The following is a 20,608-nucleotide window of genomic DNA, read 5'->3' as shown; positions in this document are numbered from 1 at the left end:
TTAACATAGTATTGAGAGCTTGGGTAATGGATCTCTAGTTCTGCATGAACTCAGCAAGTTACTTTGGTTGTTGAGGACACATAGACTTCCTTTTTTGCACTTCAGAATCTGTCACATGTCTGACTGTTGGTGCTCCAGCTTGACAGCTAGTACCTGTTTTGGAGTTAACAAATAGTTACAATTTTAATTGTTCACACATTATTTACAAAACCATAGCATTCTATTGCCACAACAATGGCTAATATAAGTAAAATAAATAAATTTAAGTATTTCAGCACAAGTAACAACAAATTATAATGAAAATTGCATGGAAAAAAAATCTCAATTTTGCTTTTTTTTTTTTTTTGAGTAGGAGGGACTACATGCTAAGATCAATCTATGGTGTAATCATAACACTTTCAAGGATTAGTTGAGCTTTCAGTTAATTCAGACATTTATGTTTAATTTGTATAATAGAAACCTAAATCCCAATCTTTATTTGAATTCTGATCTTCAGCAAGTCATTCTCTTAATTGTTTTACTGGTAGGAGAAAAGAGAAACATCTTTCTCCTCAAGAGAGGACTGAGAAGCCATCAGTCTGAAGACAACGACTTTTCTTCAGACCATCAGGTGAATACACATGTAGGTAATGGTTGCAGTAATGCTTCCTGCACCACTTTCATGATAGGAATGGAAAGATCAGGTGTGGAATGATTGGTTGTTTGGTGTTTGTTTTTTTTTAAAGTAAAGATAGTGCACTAATTAAAACTTATCAAAGCTGATAGAATGATTATAGGAACACAAAGACCTTGAAGTTTGTACAATGTCTGTTCTTTAAAGTTACTCTTGTTGTATTTATTAAGAAAGTAGACACACGTGGCAAAAGGAATCCATTCAAATTCTGTCAGATTTCCTAGCAAGTTCAGGCTGAATTCCAGCTTTCCTGGTTGCTCAGCTGCTCCTGTTAGGCAAGTACCATATGGTCATGCAAACAAATACACACACAGCTTTTACTTTGTCAAATAGTGACAAAACAGTTTGGGACCATATGCTGCAGAACACATATGAGCACACTAATGGCTTAGACGAGTAGAGTGAACCAACACAAAAGACATGTGCAGTTGTCCATGCTTCTTTGCCTGCTGCATGCATTTTTCTACAACACAGAGCGATTTTTTCACTGTAGTGCCTCCACCTTGATCCTGCCAAGCAATTCTCCCTGCAAATGTGAAATATGAAACAACAGTGTTTGTGGTCAGTGACAAAATAATTTGCGGCCAAGAAGGAGACTGAAATGCTCAATAGCTAACTTAGTTTAGTCATTTGACCTTCATGATGTAACCGGTTTCTCCTGTTGAGTTGGAAAAATAATTCACAACTGAAACTTCTACTTTGGATCCACATCCTAATTATTTTATGACATGTTTCAGAAGTATCAGAGAAAAAAAGTGCAAACTCGTGCTTCTCAGGATGATTATGCAAAATTTTGACTGCTGTATGTGAGCAGTTTTATCTGTTACTATATTTGGAAGTTAATAAACTCATCTGAACAATCATATGCTCCAAAGGAATATTGACTTGGAGCTTGTAAGGTTTTAGGCAGTAACTGCTACGGGTTTTAACTAATTAAACTTTCTTGTAAAAGACACCGCACTGTCTCTGCTTTAGTTTCTTAGGCACAGTTCTTGGCATTGAATTTATCTCTTGCCCTACAATGGAAAACTAATTCCATCACCTCCAAGGAAGTGTGTTTATAACCACAACCAAACAGCAGATACTGCCAGAATTGAGTCAAAATACAAATGGGGAAAAGAAGGTAGACATTCAACTGCAGACCTAGTTACATGTTATTTTGTTGTTGTTTTTTCTTCCCTTTAATCGTTCCTCCATGTAATCTACTGAAGGAAATGCACTGTCATGTAACTGGGAAGTAACAAACACACTGGTTTCTTACAGCCAGTGGCAAGTAACAGCTTCATTTTGGAGAGGAGCAAAGATTTATACAGACTTTTGTTATCCTCAGCTCACATGCTGCTATATGCTTCCTGTATCGCATTATGTGGCTATGTGATCTTGCCCGTTTCCCCAGAGATCAAGGCTCTGTTCAGCTCTGCAGATGATATTTATGAAGAGTGATACAAAGTCATTCAGATACCTGCAGGCCTATTAGTTCGGCCTCAGAAATTTACAAAGCTCTGGAATAGAGTTTAGAAGGAAAAATGTAACATCTTAGACATTGCTCACTAAAGCGGTATCATCAGGTGGCCTTAGTAGCTTGCCTTCAGTGATATTCAAAACAAAGAATGTATTAGGTCTCATTCATCTGGACTTGAGCAGAATGTTTAACTCCTGGGAAGTTATGGGTAGGATGGAGCTTATGGAGATCCTTCAATAGACTGCAAGGTGGGTGAGTAGCTGGCACAAGAGAGGAAACTTAGAAATTTCGAGCAGCAAACTATTAGGTGGAGGGTTGCTCCTCAATATTGATCTCTGATATTTAATACAGAGTTAATAATGTATTCACAAAAGCCTTTAGACACATCAACGTGCAGCCAATGTTTTTTGACAATGTGTAGGTTATCTTGCAGAAACAACTGGTCTGGATGACTTGAAATACAAAAAGAGGAGGAGAGATTTATTAGGCCAGACATGTAGAATTTTGATGCAGTTCTCTGCTGTTAGGTATACACTGGAAATTATAAAGAAAGAGAGGATGCAGATTTTCTAACACATCATAGAATATCTGTAACTGTACAGGTGCTGTAATCATCAGGATGTATCAGTTAATCTTTTCAGCACAGAAAGGAAAATACAAGAGCCCTAGTAGAGAAACCATCTCCAATACTAGCCAAGCTTCAGCCACTCATTTTCTGAAAGATTAAATCAGACTGTCAAAAATACTGGGGGGGTGGAGACTAAGGCATCAGGGCAGGAAAAAAAAAAGCTTAGGATAATTGGGAAATACAGAATGGATCATTTCAGAGAAAGTTTAAAAATGTAAGCTTTTAAAAGGCTAAAATAATCTTAAAGACTGAGGTGTGATTGTGATCATTTCGTAGCACAGAGAAAGCAAGTGGGAAGCTATGGGAAAGCATAATAGTAGCACAAGAGATAAGGAGTATGAATGGGCCATGAATACAGATCAATTGGAAATTAAGGGTAGGTTTGTAGACATCAAAGACATGAAGTCTAGAGCAGCCTTTAATCTAAAAAGTGGAGCTTACAAAAAAAATCTTCACTACTTTTACATTAGGTTTCATGTTTATGAAAGGGATTATGAAATGTGTTGTTGTGATGGAAAGGGACTGAATCCAGTTAGTCCTACACTCCTGCAAGGAGGGAGCAGGACCTTCCTTTGTCATCTTTAGGTGGCAGAAGAATTTTCAAGATGGAACTGAAGTCCTGAAAGAAAAGAAACGGGGTGCAAAAACAGAAAGAAAAGAATATGTTGTATCATTTGCCTTTGCAATAGGAAGTAAATTTAATGGAAAACTAATTTCACTGAAGCAGTTGTGAATTTAGTTTGATTTGGGGAAGGACCTAGATTTGCATGTATTTAGCACTACTAAGCATCAAATCTTTAGAAATGAACTCTAAACCAATAAATGTATTTATGCAAAATACATCTAATTAAATTTGCTGTTTAACTATAACTTTTTTTTTTTTTTTTAATGGCACATACTCAGGTGTTACAGTGTTCTTGGAGTTTTTATGACCTACTTAACAGATGTCTGTTCACAGTTCTGAATCATCTTACTTGAACTCCTTAATTAAACATCTTAATTTCTTTGAACTCAAACAAACAAACCAACCCCCAAACAACCAAGAAAACAAAACCAAACAACAAAATAAAGTGGATTTTTAAAAGCTTATTTAAATTGTGTTCAGAATACCTGTATTTCTGGTAGTAAATAACAGGACAATTTTCTGCCTGATAGAATAGAAAGTAAAATTTACTTTTCACACCCTAAGCCGAGAGAGCAGAACGTATATAGGAAGATCCCAGTCCTGGTGGACCTTGCCTCTTCGAGTACGTGCTCCAGGGCTGATACCTCTGTAAATTTTAGGGACAGGAGAAGCTCTCCATCACTATCTGCTGTGTGGGTGCAAAAAGGCATCACTTGTGCAGGGACGAGGAAGGAGGCAAAGCAGAGAGGCAGTGGTGGTTTTGGCCGATGTACCCTCCGCGCGTTTCTTTTAGTTTTGTTGGGGGGTTTCTGGAAAGGCTTTAAGGTTCCCGGGAACAGACTGGGCCCAAGGCCTCCTGGCTCCTGGGGTCAGTCAAGACCCCTCTGTCTCTCTATGGAGGGAAAGGCGGATGTGAGCTCCCCCAAGGCAAAGTCTGCCCCCGGCAGAGGGGGCCGGAGCGCAAGGACAGTCCTTGTCCTGTCCGCCCCTCGGTGCCTCTTCCCTTCCCTGTGTCGGATTTGTCCTGTATGACGTTGGGATGCTGGGGAAGGAGCGGGAGGAGGAGGCGTAGGAGGGGACAGAAGCGCGGCTTCCTGCGCCCCCAGTCGGGGCCGGTCGGCTAGCGGGAGCGCAGGGCGGGGGCGGCGGTGTCGAGAAGAAGTTTGTGGTAGCGCCGAGTACGCGGGCAGCGGACCCCGCTCCGACCGCAGGCGCCGCTACCCCACGGATCGGCTGGCCGGGCAGTATGGTCCCCGCGGCGGCGGGTCGGCTACTGGCCCTGCTGGCGGCCGCTTCACTCCTCCGTGTCCGCGCAGCAGGTAAGGAAAGGTGCCCTCGGCTGGGGAGGAAGGGGCTGCTGCTCTTCTGGAGTGGGTCACCGGGAATGGGAGGGAGGGGGCGGACGGGGACAGGGAAAGCTGCGTCTCTTGCTAGGAGAGTTGCGCGAGTCCCTTCGAGACCGGGGGAGCCTCCCGCATCGCCCGTGGGTGGCTGATGTTCGATACTTTGCCTTTCTTTCTTTCATCCGTATTGCTTAAACAGCTCCCCCCCCCCCCTTTATTTTTGTTTTGTTGGTTGGTTGGTTTTTGTTTTGGCTTCTCCGTGACAAAATAGAAACCTGATGTTGCGCGGTTCTTTACCAGGAGCCGAGGGCAGCGGTGGCTGCCGAGGGGGGCTCGCTAACCTTTCTTCCGTGGGGCGCATCCCGGCCCCTCGGCCCCGCACGTACTCTTCCTATCTCTCCTCGACCAGTTCAGGGCACCGGGGCTGGTTGATAGTGACTGGGGGAGGGGGGAAGAATGAGAAAACACTGGAAAAGTTCGGGGGTTTTTGTTGCCGAGGGTGGATAGCAGGGAGCCTCCGCCTTCACCCGCCCTCCTTGCTCTCCCCTCGGAGTGGCTATAATAATGTGTTATTATTTGGGCCATTGAGTGTTGCCAGAGTCTCAGCGGGAACCAGGAGGAAGGTGTGGGGGATTAAAATTGAGTATGCGAGGGGGCAGCCGCCGTGCTTGTAGCTGATGAAGGCGCGGCGGGGTCTCTTTTTGTGTGTTTTTGAGCTTTAGAAGGTCCCGTTTCCTCTGTGTACCTGGCCAGCCCTCGGGGACTGAGGTCAGCCTTTGGGCTCAGGAAACACTAGGACTCGGTTCAGCGAGCTCCGCGATTGTTTTTAGGGCTGAATAAACTTATTAACATCTGACCTTGCGCCGTGGCAGCGGCAGCGCGACTGCTGAGCAGTTGCCAGTTTGTCTGGCATCTCCGAGGCGAGCACTGTGATTTATAGACCGTAGGGAGCCTGAGGTTGGAAAGCTGCGATGGTGTAAGTTACAGTTCCCGCTCAAGAAGCGCCATGAACGCCTTCCTTCTCCACACCCCCCCCCCCGCCCCCCTGCCTTTTCTCTCCCCACACGCCTTAAGAAGTGTGTTGCTTTCAGAGTAGGGGGAAAAAAATTAGGGAGATGCAGCCTTTTCGTTTTCCTTGGGATGTGAAATGCATTGAGGAGGTAGGAACTGCCGGATACATCTCTTTGATCTTTCGTGAAAGCGTTCTCTGGAAAATTGCCTTCTCCCCCTTTGCAGCAGATAAACCTTACTCACAACATCCTTCCTGGGGTTCTTCGCCCAGGGACTGGGGCAGATGACAGACGGCACCATTTCCATGCCAGGTTTGTAGCCCTTCCCGTGCTGTCCCCGCCGGGCAGCGCAGAAACTCAGCGGGCAAGCAGCGCCTTCTGCTCCCGCCCTTACTGGCTTTAACTTAATTGCACTGAAGAGCAGGAGGAGACCGATGATGTCTTTAAGAAAAAACAGTAATGCTGCAGATTAGAGGGGTCTTGTTAATCAATTGCACGTTTGAAAGAGCTTTTCTTCCCTTTGTTGCTTTCACTAATCCATTTACCTCTCCCCGGGAGGTGACAGATGCCGATATTTCCTGTTATTCAGCTCCGAGGTCCTAGGTCTTGCCATTTGTTGCATTGCCGCGAAGGGAGAGGGTCAGCGGAAAGTGAGAGGTCTGGGGCTTTTCCGGGGTGGGAGCAGGAGGCGACCGTGTTACAGCTCGCGGATTTGGGGTCAGTCCCAGTCGCGTTTATTTTTCCTAGGGCATTTATTGCTCTCTTTGAAGGGGGGGCCCGCTGACAAATTGCGCGGCCTGCCCCGTCGCCATACCCCTCCCTCCTGCGGGGTGCCGGGTTCCGGGGGTCTCCCGGCAGGGCAGGGGCGGAGGTTTCGCAGAGTCTGTGCGCGAAGGCATCTCCTTTTCTCGGGGCTGCAGGGAAGGTGTCGCACCACCCCCCTCCTCCTCACCCCCCTTTCCCCTTGACGCTGGATGTGAAAGGAGATGCCGAACTTTCCGTTCCCATTTTCTTTTGCCTGAGCAGATGGATCTGTTTTTCGGGCGCAGCAGGGGGGAGGCGGGCAGGGTGTCCTGGGAGCTTCTTTTTTTCCTTCCTTCCCTTGGCCCCCCGCAGCCCCTTAACACCGCCGCTTCTAAATCTAAGGCTGGCAGAACCCTTTCTACCCGCCCCCCGAGCCCCACTGGGCTCCCCGGGGGGTGTTGCGGGTCTCGGGCCCCGCCCGGCCAAGCGCGGAGCTGCCGCGAAGGGAGGTTCCTGGCGCCGGGCGAAGTGGCCAAAACGAGAATTGGGCGCTTTAGGCTGCGAGCGCGGCCGCGCATCTGGCTCGTCCTGTGCGCAGTGGTACTGCTCGCTGGTACTCTTTTATGTGTCATAGGACAAAGGTCCAGTTTGAAATGTGAGAGCGCCACAGCCTTCTCAGAGGCAGTATAAAATCACAAAGTACCAATAAAAGTGTATTTGGAGGATCTTAGTTGCTTGTTTATTTATTTTACTGTGTAAGCGGCCTTGTGGTAGTCGTCACAACCACCTGTGGAATTCGCTGTACATCGATGGACATGAAGTCTGAGGCTCCATTTTCTTCACTGAATGTGCAGCACAGTGGTCGAGAGTCCATAATCATGGCAATAAATACTTTCGTACTTCTATTGTTAAGCATTCTTCTGTTTAATTAGATTTGCTTAGTGGTGAACAGAATCGTTGTTAAACTACATTTAATTTAAACATTTATAGTTGTAAAAAGTTATTTAAAACTTTTCAGCGTACACCTTACAATGTGACCAAGTGAGAGGCAACAAACTAGGATGGGCGTTGTTGAAATTGGTGATGTGTGCTCGACTTTTGCCTCCCTGTTCTTCAGTAGGAAAGGAATCAGCCTGAAGTTAATATTCATGTCACTTGCAAAGTATGCAGAGTATTGTGGTTAAAAAAAGCCCACACCATAATTCTGTCAACAGAAAGTCTGGGAATGAAAACATAATCGTAACTTTGTGCTATGATTTTGCAAGTCCTGAAGTTTGTAAACTTCTACCTAGTTTTATAAAGAACACTCCTTCCCCCTTCCATTTCTTAAAGTACAGTGTTGGTGGAGAAGTGAATACAAGTATGAATTAATTCTCAATGCCTTTAAATGCTTACCTACAAAAGTTGTAAAATGCTTGAATATATAAAAGTTGCTTGAAATTTAGTTACAGCTCCTTCACGACTTTGGTAAATGAGATTCAGCTCTGGAAATTGTACATAAGTCACCTGGTAAAAGTTGGTACAGCTTTGAATACAAGGTGTCTTCACAAAGCTGTCAAAAATGACATTGACTACATTAACTAATTTTAGGTTTAAGCTTAATCAAACATTTTTAGTGTTAATCGTTAAAATGATCAGTAGTAAAATTTATTCTTGGATGAAAGTTTGCCACTAAATATTTTTTCCTCTTGTGTCTTAGTTATATCAAGCATTTGTAATGGATTTGCAGTTTTGTCCTTAATCTCTTTTCTGTTGTAAACAGCATAGAAATGCAAGATGCAGGAAGAAAAGGATCATTGGACAGATGAAGCAAATTAATCCTGTTTAGTGGGCTTCCAGTTGCTTCCCGGAAAGCAGATATTTTTTCTAAACTTGCTGCACTTTGTGTAAGGTGTGAACAGTTTTCAGAATTGTCATTGGCGTGGAAATATATTTGATCAAAAATTAGCAAACCGACAGTGTCAGAATGAGAATGAAATGTAGAAGGAAACAACAGTAGTAACTAGTGAGTTTTGCTTGATAACCACCAGAACCAGAATCTTCCATATAGAATTTTAGAGTCCCATTCATGGCTTGTCTTCAGAGTCTTAAATTCACGTTTTATATTCAATAAAAACACTATCTAGAAGCAGCCAGCATTTGAAGTTTTTAGTCATACTTTTGATTGAGCTAATTTAGTTTAAACAGCCTCTTTGTATTATTCTGAACGTTTCAGGTAGAGAAAAAAAAAAACACACTAAGCAAACTTCCTTTGCTTTTTTATACGTAAATCTTTCTGTAGATGTTTTGTGTTATGTTGCTCAGAGAGAAGAAATGCTACTTACAGTATTCCACCTAATTTATAGCATCTGTCACTATGCTCTCTGTGCAAAGGATGACTTCTTATTTAAGTTTGTTTATTCATTGTGAGACTGTTGCTTTGTAATGAAGTTGTCATTAGGCTCAGCTCCTCTGGAAAGTATGCAAGTCCTTAAGTCGTCTAATCCAGTGACTACAAAGTAGTTAAAGCTTCAAAGAAAAGGAATGACAGGATTTTGCTGCACTGTAAGAAGATGCATTGTTTGTTAATCCTGCTTCTAATTGTTACACATACTGCAGACTGCGGCAGCATTGGTAGTGAGCATTCAGGACAAAAACCAGTTTAACTTAAATCGGTTTTCCTCTGGATTTTGTCTAAACTCGTAGGTAGTTTGAAGTTAAATGCCCCTTCCCAGCTTTTGCATTTACTTTTTCCAAGCTTTTGCCACTCACCAGTGTTCATTTGCAAATATCCTGCTAGAATGGTTTTCTGACGTTTTCCACAAACTTCACTCACAACTGGATTTCTTCCTCTTTACATCTGTTTGTCCTCCTCAGTTTCTTTTCAAATGATGCCAGATGGTGACCTTTCTTGAAAGTAAAAATGGCTGTATGTCTTTTTGCTGGTGGCAGTAAAAGACACCTTTAAAAAGTGATCAATTAGCTATAGATTATTACTTTGTCTTTTAATGGGCAGTGGACAAAAGCTTTAGTTTAAGAATGTGAAGAAATCTACATTGTAATTTCAGTGAAAACATGAAATCACAGTAGGAGTTCATTTCACTGTTACCGTGATGGGGGAAGTAGGTGTACTCCACTTACTTTAGGCTTAGCAGGCTCGCAGACTGGTAGCACTGGTCATTTATCAGTTTGCAATGCCTGGTGAAAAAGCATCATGAATATTCAGTAGACAGTTCCATGCTTCTGGGCTGGTTTAAAATTAGCTTGTATGTATTTGCATGACCTGTTTTGCCCTTGTATTGATAGTGTGCACTGCTTCAGAAGAGGGTATCCTGCCTATTTCTGATTGAATTAATCTTCATTTATGTTGATACCTTCAGGTTTTGCTGTATATACTGTCCCAAACCATGCCTTTCTCTGTGATGGTAAAGAAGTGTGGTGTACAATAGCTGATGGAAGAGAAAGAATTTCACAATAATCAGTGGAAAGTATTTAAAGAATGAGCATGGTCTTATGTACCTGCTTTCTCAGAGTCCAGAGCTGAGCCAGCTGATAACCCCTAACAGTTGTGTGGTTGTGGGGGAGCAGTTTCAGGGGCACCTGGAGCTCTTTATTAGTTAAATTAGCAAGCTGACTCTCCTGGAAAGTACTCATAGGAGAAAAGGATTTTGCAGAATGAAAGACAATGTGGGCAGAAGTGGAGAATTAGCAGGATGGAAAGAGAGATGACATTTTCCACTATATTGATTTTAATGGAACGACAAGAAGTTTTATGAGGGTGCTGCTTGCCTGAACAGCAAAATAAAATTAATGGGGTAACTATTTTGGGCCCTAGTTTGGCCAGTGCCTAGGTTTCAAATGTGAATAGGCCAATGAGCAGGTAAGATTTGTCCCCATAGGTATTTTGCCACTGAGCGCTCCATTTGAGCTGTTACATTTGAGCTGTTACACTTGAGCTGTTACAGTTGATACTTCCACTTTGTGTGAGGTGAACTTAGAAATAGCAAACACACGTTCAATATCCTTTATTTTCAACGACAAATCTCCATGTGTGTATTGTCATAGCTATTAAACCTCTATTTAACTTATATTTGTCTTCTAATTGCTCCACTTGTGCAGTTCCTTTTATATAAACTGCATAAACATTTAGTAAGTATTATTTCAAGACTAAGAGGCTTCTATAAATTATTTTCTTTGCTTTTGGTAGTTAAATGCCTTAACAGTTTTTCCATGACACTGCCTATATAAGTAAAATTACTTGTCTGGTTGTATAATGAGAGGATAAATTCTGTTAAAAGTTCTTCTAAAATTGGGAAGTCATACTTTTCAAAACAACATACACAATTATGTGGTTGAATGATAAATGAAACTATCCATGGCCTAATTTCTTACCAAAGTAATACTGCAGTCACATGTTCAGTTATGGAGTAGGTAAAAGACAGATAACATACATCAAAAGACAGAAAGAATTTTACCCATGTATGTTTAGAAAATAAAAGTACAGAATATCAGGTGATAAAAATTAAGCTTTATTTCTACTAGTCAGACTCACTGTCACATGAACTATAAACAAAAATAAGTTCATCATATGTGAGTCTAAAAGAGGATTCATAGAACTGTACCCAATGTAAACTAATGAAACTTCCAGGCTTTCTTTACCCCCTACCTACAACAAGATCAATAGATGTTATTCCTGTAACTTGCATGTAAAAGGGACATGAAAGTTTTTTTTTTTCTATAACAAAGTTCAGGGGCAGAAGTAACCAGCACAGAAAAATCACAGGATTAGGCTAACCTAGAGCGCAGCTCAGGCATTTTGAGCTCTGCTTCACAGGAAGATCTTAAAATTACTCCTTACATACCTTTCTATTTGTAAGACACTGATCTTTCACTTCTAAGGGCATCAACAAACTGTAACTGTTTCAATTTTTTTCTTGCATGTGATAAGGCATCATCCATATTGAAAAGTACTATTAAAGGAAGGTACAAGTATATCAAGAAATAATAACCTGTTACTGACTAAATCCATGTGAGAGTGCTAAGATAAGATTTATCATTCTGCCAGTGTTGGTAGAATGGGATGCACACTGAAGGACAGAAGGTTGGAGTCACAGCAGTGCCATGTTACATCATATGAAGATGTTGTAGGAGCTCACTTGTTTGTTCTTTTGGGTGTAGAACAAATGATGGTCTGATACTATAAGAATAAAAGCATCTCTGAAAGGAAAAAAAAACTAAGAACAACAGTTCTGGAAAGATTCATAAGATTTGTCTGGATTTGTGTAAGTAAACACGCTTAGGAGCGTAACGAAGGTCTTGCTGAATAGAACAAGATCAGAAATTCAGAAAAGGAAAAGGAAAAGTATTACTTGATAGCCAAGGGCTATAAAAGCAGAGTTACTTTAAAATAGGTTCTGTGAATCTATTGTATGAACTAATAATAAACAAAACTTCTTAAAAGCTTAAGAGGCCCCAGCAACGTATAAAATTTTCTGCATGCTTGATCACAGTAAAGATTTAGCAACAAGTTATACAATGTAAAGAAAATGGTGACATTTCATAGCATTTGCTATGAGTGAGAGAGAGTGCATATTTTGTGAGGTAAGTTTTACGGTTTTAGTGTGGTTGTTTCTAGTTGAGAAATGTGGCATGGCATCAATGTGTTATATAAAAAAAACCCAAACAACAATACTTGAGCTAACAATGTGGCAGCAGTGTTTCTATGTGTAGTGTATTTTACTTCTTCTTAAAAACCAAAAACTATAAAACAAGTGAAGTGAACAAATTTTAGGTAGATAACCCAAATACAATGCTGTATACAGTGAGGCAATAACAGTTCTGTTGTGATTCTATACATATGTTGGTTTCCTCATTTTGCTAACATGTTAGAGAAGCATTTTTCTTCATTAAAAATTTCCTTGAGGTGCACCTACCTTAAGACGTAATTGTGTAAGTAATGTGAAACTACCCAGAATGTGTACTAGAGAACTGACTGGGCAAAAACTAATCCTGGAAAAAATCAGCTCTGTGCTGTCTAGGCTGCCTGAATTGTCTTATCTCCTGTCTCCAGGAGCACCAACACTGGCATGGTTAGAGGCCACACTGGCTGGGGGGCTGGGAGGGAGAGCACATGACAGCCCTAGCACAGAGTAACTTAAATTACTGTGGGACTGTATGTACTCTCAGAGATAGAAAATGTGATAGGCACACGTATTAACATAATTGTGTGGACTAGACATTTTAGAGAAAATTTCCCAATATTGTTATAACTGATGGCTAAGATTTGGGTTCTGCAGAACTGAGCCAGATCTATGCAGTTTAAACAAGAAAAAGCTCACCTGCCTTGAAAGTCTATTCTGCAAAGACGTGTTCACTCGGTTATTCTCATCACAGAAGTCATTGTCATTTGTCTTTGTGTTTGAGCAGCTCATTCTCCAGCAGTTGTTGCTTAAATTGAATTTTAGGATTCCAGTGAGTTCTGTACTTCATTTGCTGGGTAAGAATGATCTTTTGAAATTAAATGTATTAATAAAACAAGGGAGTTTTCTTTCCCTACAAAAAACCCCCAAACAATTAAATGTACAAAAGGAGAGCTTTGTGAAGGCTTTGAAGATCTAGTAAAGCTTTCTTTGTGCTATTTAAATATTTTAATATTCTAAGTCAAAAGTAATGAGGAACAGCCTCTAGCCATGATTACTTTTTTAAATCTTGCAGCTTGCTAGTGAGAAATACAAATCATGCTTCTTTGGAACAAACATGAAACTTTTTTGTTGTTTTTGTTTTGTTGTTTTTTATTTTTCTGTAAAGATGAACAGAATAAAAAGGGAAGATTCTGCAACAGAAACCAGAGAATTATGTTCATGTAAGAAGTTACTGGGGAATAAAAACAGTTTTTGATACCCTAGGAATTCAATAGTTAAAGGGTAAGTTTAAACATTAGAAAATATTTCAAAGTTGTAGTTATATTGGTGGTTAATGATGGCTCCTTTCATGATAGACCAGAATTCCCTACAAGGGGAAAGTGCTATTATGTAGATAAAATTACAGGCTTGAACAGGATCTGAACCAAACCAACATGAGGAAAATATATCTGCTGTTGCTTTAAAAATAACTGTATTTCCTATGTCTGCCTGGAAGCAATTTAATGTAACAAATTGGTGGTGGGATTTTTTTTTGTTGTTGTTTTTGTTTTGTTTGTTTTGTTTTTGTTTTTTAAAGTATTTTCAGACAGACCAGAAGCAGTAGTTAATAAATATCTTGAGAGGTTGAGTCTGGTTGCTATGCTTGGCTTTGCAAACTCAGTTAATTTGGATATTGATGTCTGAAATTGCAGACAGGAATTCAAACTGTTTTTCTAAAGGTTATCTTACATATATCTTCTTGTCTCTATCAATGTAGAAACTGAATTCAGAAATCTATTCCCTAACAGAGGTGACAGAGAATCTGTTGCAAAGCTCATGATAATGTGGTTTTCAAAGCAAGACAAAATTCCTCCCTACTGCCTCCACCCCAAATTTCTTTCAAATTTTGTATCTAGAGAGCTTTATGGATAATACTGATGGTGGGAGGGGAAAGGTACAATTTTATCCATGTGTTATTTAAGAACATATCAAGTGTAGAAAATGCTTTGAAGAGGATCATGCCATTCAGAGAGAAGAATGTATGGAGTTAAGAAAGACAAATTTCTGAAGTTATCCTGGTTTGTAACTGAAAGGCCAAATTTAAAGCTAGGAGCAGGATGCCAGGAAAGGATTGCAAAAAGTAGAGACATTGATTTACATCACATTTTCAAAATTACAAAAAGTGGAAAATGTTGCTTCTCATTTACTGAACACTTACTGTGCCCGCAGACGTAACTTATGAGAAAGTACTAGTTTACTGTGAAACCACAGAGTAAACTAGATGTAGTAAATTCTTCAGACAAGTCTTCAGTGATCTGTGGAAAACTTGAAATATCATCTTTGTGCTGGCGGTTGGCAACTGATTTATTGTTTCTAGAAGTAAATGGAGAAAACTCCAACCTCAGTAACTGTGGTGTTAGGCTGTGTAGATCTGCTTGAAGTGTCTTTGCATCTATTTTCTAGGAAGATTGAGATCTTCTTTAATGACTGTGGAAAAAGGGGTTGTAAAAAACCTTTAGAGATCAGATTATCTGTTCTTCAAGGCAGAATTGCCTGTAGCTGGCATAATCTGTTCTCAAGAGGTAACAGCAACAGATACTCAGTGATTTCCACAGGCAAGCATGCAGGCTTAGGTTTGGTTGTAATTTAAGTGCATTACCTCCTGTTAAAATTCTTTCCTCTACTCCTTGTAGTTTGGGTTTGTGTTTTGGTGGTTTTGGCTTTGGGGTTTTGTTTGTTTGTTTGTTTTACTTCTGAAACAGCTTCTTCAAGCTTTGAAACAAACACTTGTCAAAATTTATCTTGTTTCCTTGTAGACATCTCTCCCTGAACGTCTCCTTCCCCCTGCTGTTTTCCCAGCCTTTCCTCTTACATCACGTTTTCTGAATCTTATAGTTGTGCTCATTTCTCAAGGCTGGGCTTCATCCAAACCATCTTTCCTGGAGTGTGTTAACCAAAACTGGCATATTCCAGTTCAGGCTGCACCAGCACTGGCTAAGTGAAGAGGATTATTTCCTATATTTACGAGATGACGTTGGTTTCATTTCCCAGAGTGATGTCTGACTGTTTCGTGGCAGGATGACATTGCTCAAGTTCTGATCTACTCCAGATCTTCCATGCAGAATTGTTGCCAAGTCTCTATTTGGTACCAGCACAAAACCTTCTGCCTGTCTTCACTCAGCTGTGTGTCTTTCTTCCCACTTGTTCTGTGCCATTGTTTCCTGACATTTTATTTAATTTGACAAGATCAGAATATTGCCAGTACCGAACACCTTGGTATTGCCTGTGGAGTTCAGTAAGAGAGGTATCCACAGCACTGAAACCTGTGAAACCATCATATCAGTTAACCACTGAGAGGTAACTCTAATTATGGCTTTCCAATGAGTCGACATTCATTAGTTGTTTTTTCTAATTTTCGTATTTCATCTAGGAGAATGTCATGTGGGACTGTTCATCCTCAAACTAATTAGCACCTTAATTTCCCACAGGTGCCTCAGCTTTATGCTAACATTCAGTGCAGGATAGGAGCTGTCATATCATGGTCTTTGGGAGCTAAACTTCCCTCAGCAGAAACTCTGAAGTCTCTGCTTATATTATTTGCTCTTAAATAACTTTCATTTCTGCAACTTCTCTTCCTGTAACTCTGGTCAGATACTTTGTTATACTGAGCTAGAGAATGAGATTCATCAATTTGAAAGGCAGAGTTCAGACCTGAGTGTTTTCAAAGATTTGGGTTTGAAAGATTTTTTTTTTTTTTTTGAGTTCAGACAAAGTTCATAGAAAACTTTTTGCAAGTGACAATTTGTCTTGTAATATAATGACAATTTAATGGATTAAAATTCTACCCTTTAATCTTGTGCTGGCTGGCTAATGTATTTCTGATTCTCTTGCTCTTTAAAGTCCCATATTATATGAGTAGTTGTATGTTGCTGCTGTGGCTGCCTGCAGATGGTAGGAAGTACTTCAAAGTGATCCACAGTTGTGGTTTGGGAAAAAAAAGCCTGAACAGGTAGGAAAAATACATCCAAACAGATGTTTTTGTGTAACTAAGCCACTAGTATGCTTCTTCATAACTTATATTGCCTGAAAAGCTGCTGGTGTCAGCACCTATACCTATTTTGTTTTGTATGGAATGTAAGAGTAAAGGGTGAAATTTGGAGCATAGCTCTGATGAGATAGGAGCGCACTGAATGGGCTTCTCTGAGCAGAGCAGCTGAACTCTGATTCAGTTTATGTAGAAAATAAATGTCTGTGGGGTGTGGATATGGGATTAGGGTTCTGAGAATGCCTCTTAGCAAGCACAGAGGAGGTTAACATGAGTGTGGACTAGCAGGGAAACGTCTACTGCCAACATGGATGGTGGTATAGAGACAACAGAGCACTGACGCTGCACTTGGGAACAGTGTGGTTAGTTCTTTTCTTTTTCAGGACTTACATTTTGAGTATAATGTCTTTCACTGTGGGTTGCACAGCAAATTTTGCTTAAGAAAAAGGAGGGAGGTTGAAGTTGTCTGCTGCAAAGGTTGGATATTTCAAATACCTTACCTAGTTTGAAATGCTCATAGTGGATAGTGACAAGATGGAAGTCATTGGTAGTTTTACCATCTCAGAGACGTCATAGTGTAGAAACAATAGTGAACTTTTGGAAAAGAGAAGAGAGATTTTTTCCTCAGGTCAAAACTATAGTTAGGAAATACTGAAAATGATTACCTCCTTTCTCTTTGCACATGCCTGATATATGGAGGCCCTTCGTGGGGATTTCCCCTTTTCCCCTCCCCCCTCCCCCCTCTATTCCTAGTGTGTTTGGTTGGTGGTGTGCATTTGTTTGTCTTCTCTCTCTCTCTCTTTTTCCCCTTTCCTTTTAAAATTCCTTTCAACTAATAAAACCACTCTCTTTGGTAATTCTGAGTCAGTAAGGTCAGTCCTGGGCAGCAACTGCTACATTTTTCTAAAATACATGGTAGTTTAGGGATTAAGATGAATGTCCAAAAGGGACCAAGACTTGAGATCTCAAAATGGCTTTAATTTAAAATCATGATTTGGAAAGGAACCATCCTGGGTCCCAAGAGTAAAAAAGTCAGTACTATAATTTATACTAGTAGTTATCATTCTCTCCAACATTGAGGTTCTCCTCCCTTCTGAAAAAGCTGGTTTGTTTTGCTGCTTTGGCAAAATGAGTTTAGTTGATTTAATGTTCTGTTTTGTGACAAAGTGTCTTACCTAGGTTATAGTTTAGCTGTTAACAAGATATTTATGAAGTGGCAAGAATTTGCTGCTCTGTGGTGAATTTATTCTCTGGAGTAGAGCAAAATGCTATTTAATTAGCAAATAAAGTAGTTCAGCGTCAAATTATATGTGAAGTTAAATGCAACAATTTTAATCTTTCAGTAGCCCCCTAAAAGTAGGGTATCTGGAACTGCTCAAAACTTGTGTAATTTGACCTCTGCTCTAGGAAAAGCATTTCAGATAGATTAATATTGCAAGAGGAAGATTTTTGATTTAGGAACCATAATAAATTAATTTGAGTTCTATTCTATATGCAAACTGTAAAATAAAGCTGAAGACTAGGAACCTGTTCCTGAGCTCATTTATTCAGTACTCAAGACTCACTTCACTGACTTCTCAAATACTTTGCTAAATCCTTTCAAGTATTTGAAACCAGCATCTGTGTTACTCACTTGGGAGTGTGTTGTCTGTCATGTACCAAGAGTGTTATCAGCAGACTTTTCTCTCACTTTTCCATAGTTTTTGTTGATGTTTAGTGTGGATTACAACTGTAGTAGTCAGGACTCAATCAGTACAAGCCTTCATGTTCTAGGTGTTGTAGTGCAGTGCAAATACAGTTATTTTAAAATTAATTCTGTATGAACCACTGAGTTAATCATCAAAAGTTTTGAAAAAACATCATTTGGGATTTTAGTTGCATCTGTGAACCAGTAGTGGCTTATCTCTGACCCTTACATGTACTAAAAATTATGTAAAGATTTTATGTGAGGCCTTTCTCTGCTCAGCTGTGTATCAGCAGATTTTGTCTACCATTTCCCTCCAGTAGCCATCTACTGAGATGAACATTAAAAGACCCATTTTCATGAACACATTTTGCATTTTATTTCTCTTGTAAACCAGTTATCTTAACTTATTAAACTCTCCTAAATGTATCTCTCATAATTAGAGAAACAAATAAAACAGTTTTGCCCATAGCTTCCACAGTTCATGCACACATACAGATTAGAGACCTCTCTCTGTATAGGAGTTTAGAAGTTAATAAAGCAATGCTGTGTCAGAGTGGAATAAATAGGGAGGGAATTTCACCTGTCCCTCATGTAGTGGAATTCTGAATTGCATGAGAAGAAGTGGTCTTCTGGAGGCAGTCTCTACCTCTTGTATAAGACAGATAGTGAAAGTTTGTTTATTAATTTAGTATTTATATCTCTGACGAAGGCAATAATGAGTTTTCAGTTGTGTAAGAAAGTAGATTCTCTCAGTGAGCATATGAGAATTTTTGTATGTGAATAGAGACGTATTAGAAAAAGAAAAAGTCAGGCTTAAATAATTGTAGTATAACTTTATTAAATTTGAGCTAAAAAACATTTCACTTGCTAAATGTGAACTTCTGTGTTGCTTCTGCAACCGTTAGTGTTTAACAACCAAAACAGAGCGGGGAGTTGCAATTTGTTGATGCATTTGTAGGTGTTAGTCCTATATTGTTTTGTGGAGTCAGTAGCACCTCCTGAAAATCCTGTTGCAAAGTGAAAGATCTTTACAAATGCTAACCAATTTTAAAATTGCACAAGCAAGTGAGATGGTTTTGTTTTATGAAAGGGCAGATTGAGGAAGAAGGAAGTTACGTGAAGTGTCCTGAAAATGAAAGGTTTTCACATGATCAGGAGTTTCTCTGTAGTGAGTCCATGTGGCACCAGGCATGATTGTGCATCTATATGACAAGATGTTTAATGGAGAACTTGGTAGAATTCTAACAATAATAATCAAAATGCTAAAATAAAACTCCTATATCAAAAATTCCTATTGCTGATTTGAATTCAAGCAGAAGTAAAGCAATAATCTTGTCTACATTTTTATCCAATGAAGTATGAAATACAAGATGTTCTTATTGCTAAATGTCTTTGTATATAGGTACCCTACTGCATTTAAGTAGCTTTGGTCTACTGCTGTGGTTCATTCTTAACAATCAGTGGCTAAAAAACAAGGGGACAGACCCCACATCATAGATGACATTTCCAGAGCAATGTCATGAGCAAGTGCCAGAATGAGAGACATGTAAAAAGTCTGTATGCAGTAGATTTAGTCTAGATACTAGGAAGAAATTCCTTCCAGTGAGGGTAGTGAGATACCATAAGAGGTTGCCCTGGCATGCTGTGAGTGCCCCCTCCCTGGAGGTGTTCAGTGCCGGGTTGGATGAGGCCTTGAGTGACTTGGTGGGGGGTGGGGTAGAACTACATAATCTTTAAGGTCCCTTCCAACCTAAACCATTCTATCAATCTATGAAAAAATAAACATGTCATAACTGAAGAAATGTAATGATTGTTCTGAAACATCTGAGTCTTAGATATTTTGTTAAGATGGTTTTACTAGAAAATAGGAAGGTATAGGTATACAGCTGGAGTACCATTATTGTAGATGCTTGGAGAAAATGAGTATTTTTCAAATTGATAGATGTAGTGATTAGAAATTTCCCTGCATAGTTACCTGAAATAATTCATTGTACATGAAAAAGCAAATCTGGCAAATTTTTTGTTGTTGTTGTTGTTTGCTTTTTTTCCCCAGTGGCAGTTGCAGCTTTCATCCTCACAATGATGAAGCTAAAGTACTTGACCTACTTGATTCTGATTGGCCATTATTTTCATATGACATATCTTAGTACGTAGAAAGGTTTCAAAGTCTTTCTGTGGAGAACAGACTTTAAGGCTGGGGAGGAAGCTGAAATTTTTATGGGACTAGGAACAGGAAAAGAGGAAACTGGGTGGTGGAGAGTTTTGCTTGAACCATACAGCTATAATGTCATCCAGGACTTCATCCTGCTGCTATTTAAAGAAAGCAGCACCTGCAGCAGAAATTTAGAGAAGTAGTTTCCATAAATGTGTAGGGTACCTTCACAGATGTGCACGTATTGGCTTACTTTGAAGAGTTTGCTCACAATGAGTGCACATCTTTAAAAGAAGTGGCTGAATAGTTCCTTTTCTCCAAATGGGGTTTTGCATACTGCTGACTACAAAAGGAGCACCATATACTACTTGGTTGTCTTGTCTGCAACACTTTCTTATTATTATCCCTTATTTATCAAAGAGGTTTCCTGTCCCTGGACCACCCACTGATTATTATCCACTGTTTCAAGTGTACAGCAATGACAGAGTAGTAAGCAGCCTAAAGAGCATCAAGAGCGACTACAAGGCACTGGAATCCAGTGAAGGATTTGGGAGTACAGGTAGCCTTCTCATCAATCCTCCTGGTTAAGGGGAAGAGTTTGAAAGGGCTGACAGAATAGGAAAAACACAATAAATGGTT

At 40.0% G+C, this 20,608-nt stretch overlaps 1 protein-coding gene across 1 annotated transcript in view; it reads left to right on the top strand.

Annotated features, from left to right (window-relative positions):
- Window positions 1-4,504: 4,504 nt before the first annotated feature.
- Window positions 4,505-20,608, top strand: part of ROR2 (receptor tyrosine kinase like orphan receptor 2) — a 177,903-nt gene continuing 161,799 nt past the window's right edge. Inside the window, exon 1 of the mRNA XM_054178607.1 lies at window positions 4,505-4,707. Within this exon, the coding sequence (XP_054034582.1) occupies window positions 4,635-4,707 (73 nt within the window). The 5' untranslated portion in view covers window positions 4,505-4,634. The remainder of the gene's footprint in view (window positions 4,708-20,608) is intronic.

Source organism: Dryobates pubescens, chromosome Z, assembly GCF_014839835.1.
Source record: "Dryobates pubescens isolate bDryPub1 chromosome Z, bDryPub1.pri, whole genome shotgun sequence".
Lineage (NCBI taxonomy): Eukaryota > Metazoa > Chordata > Aves > Piciformes > Picidae > Dryobates > Dryobates pubescens.
The sequence above is the reverse complement of the archived record's forward strand: the minus strand, read 5'-3'. Positions and strand labels throughout refer to the sequence as shown.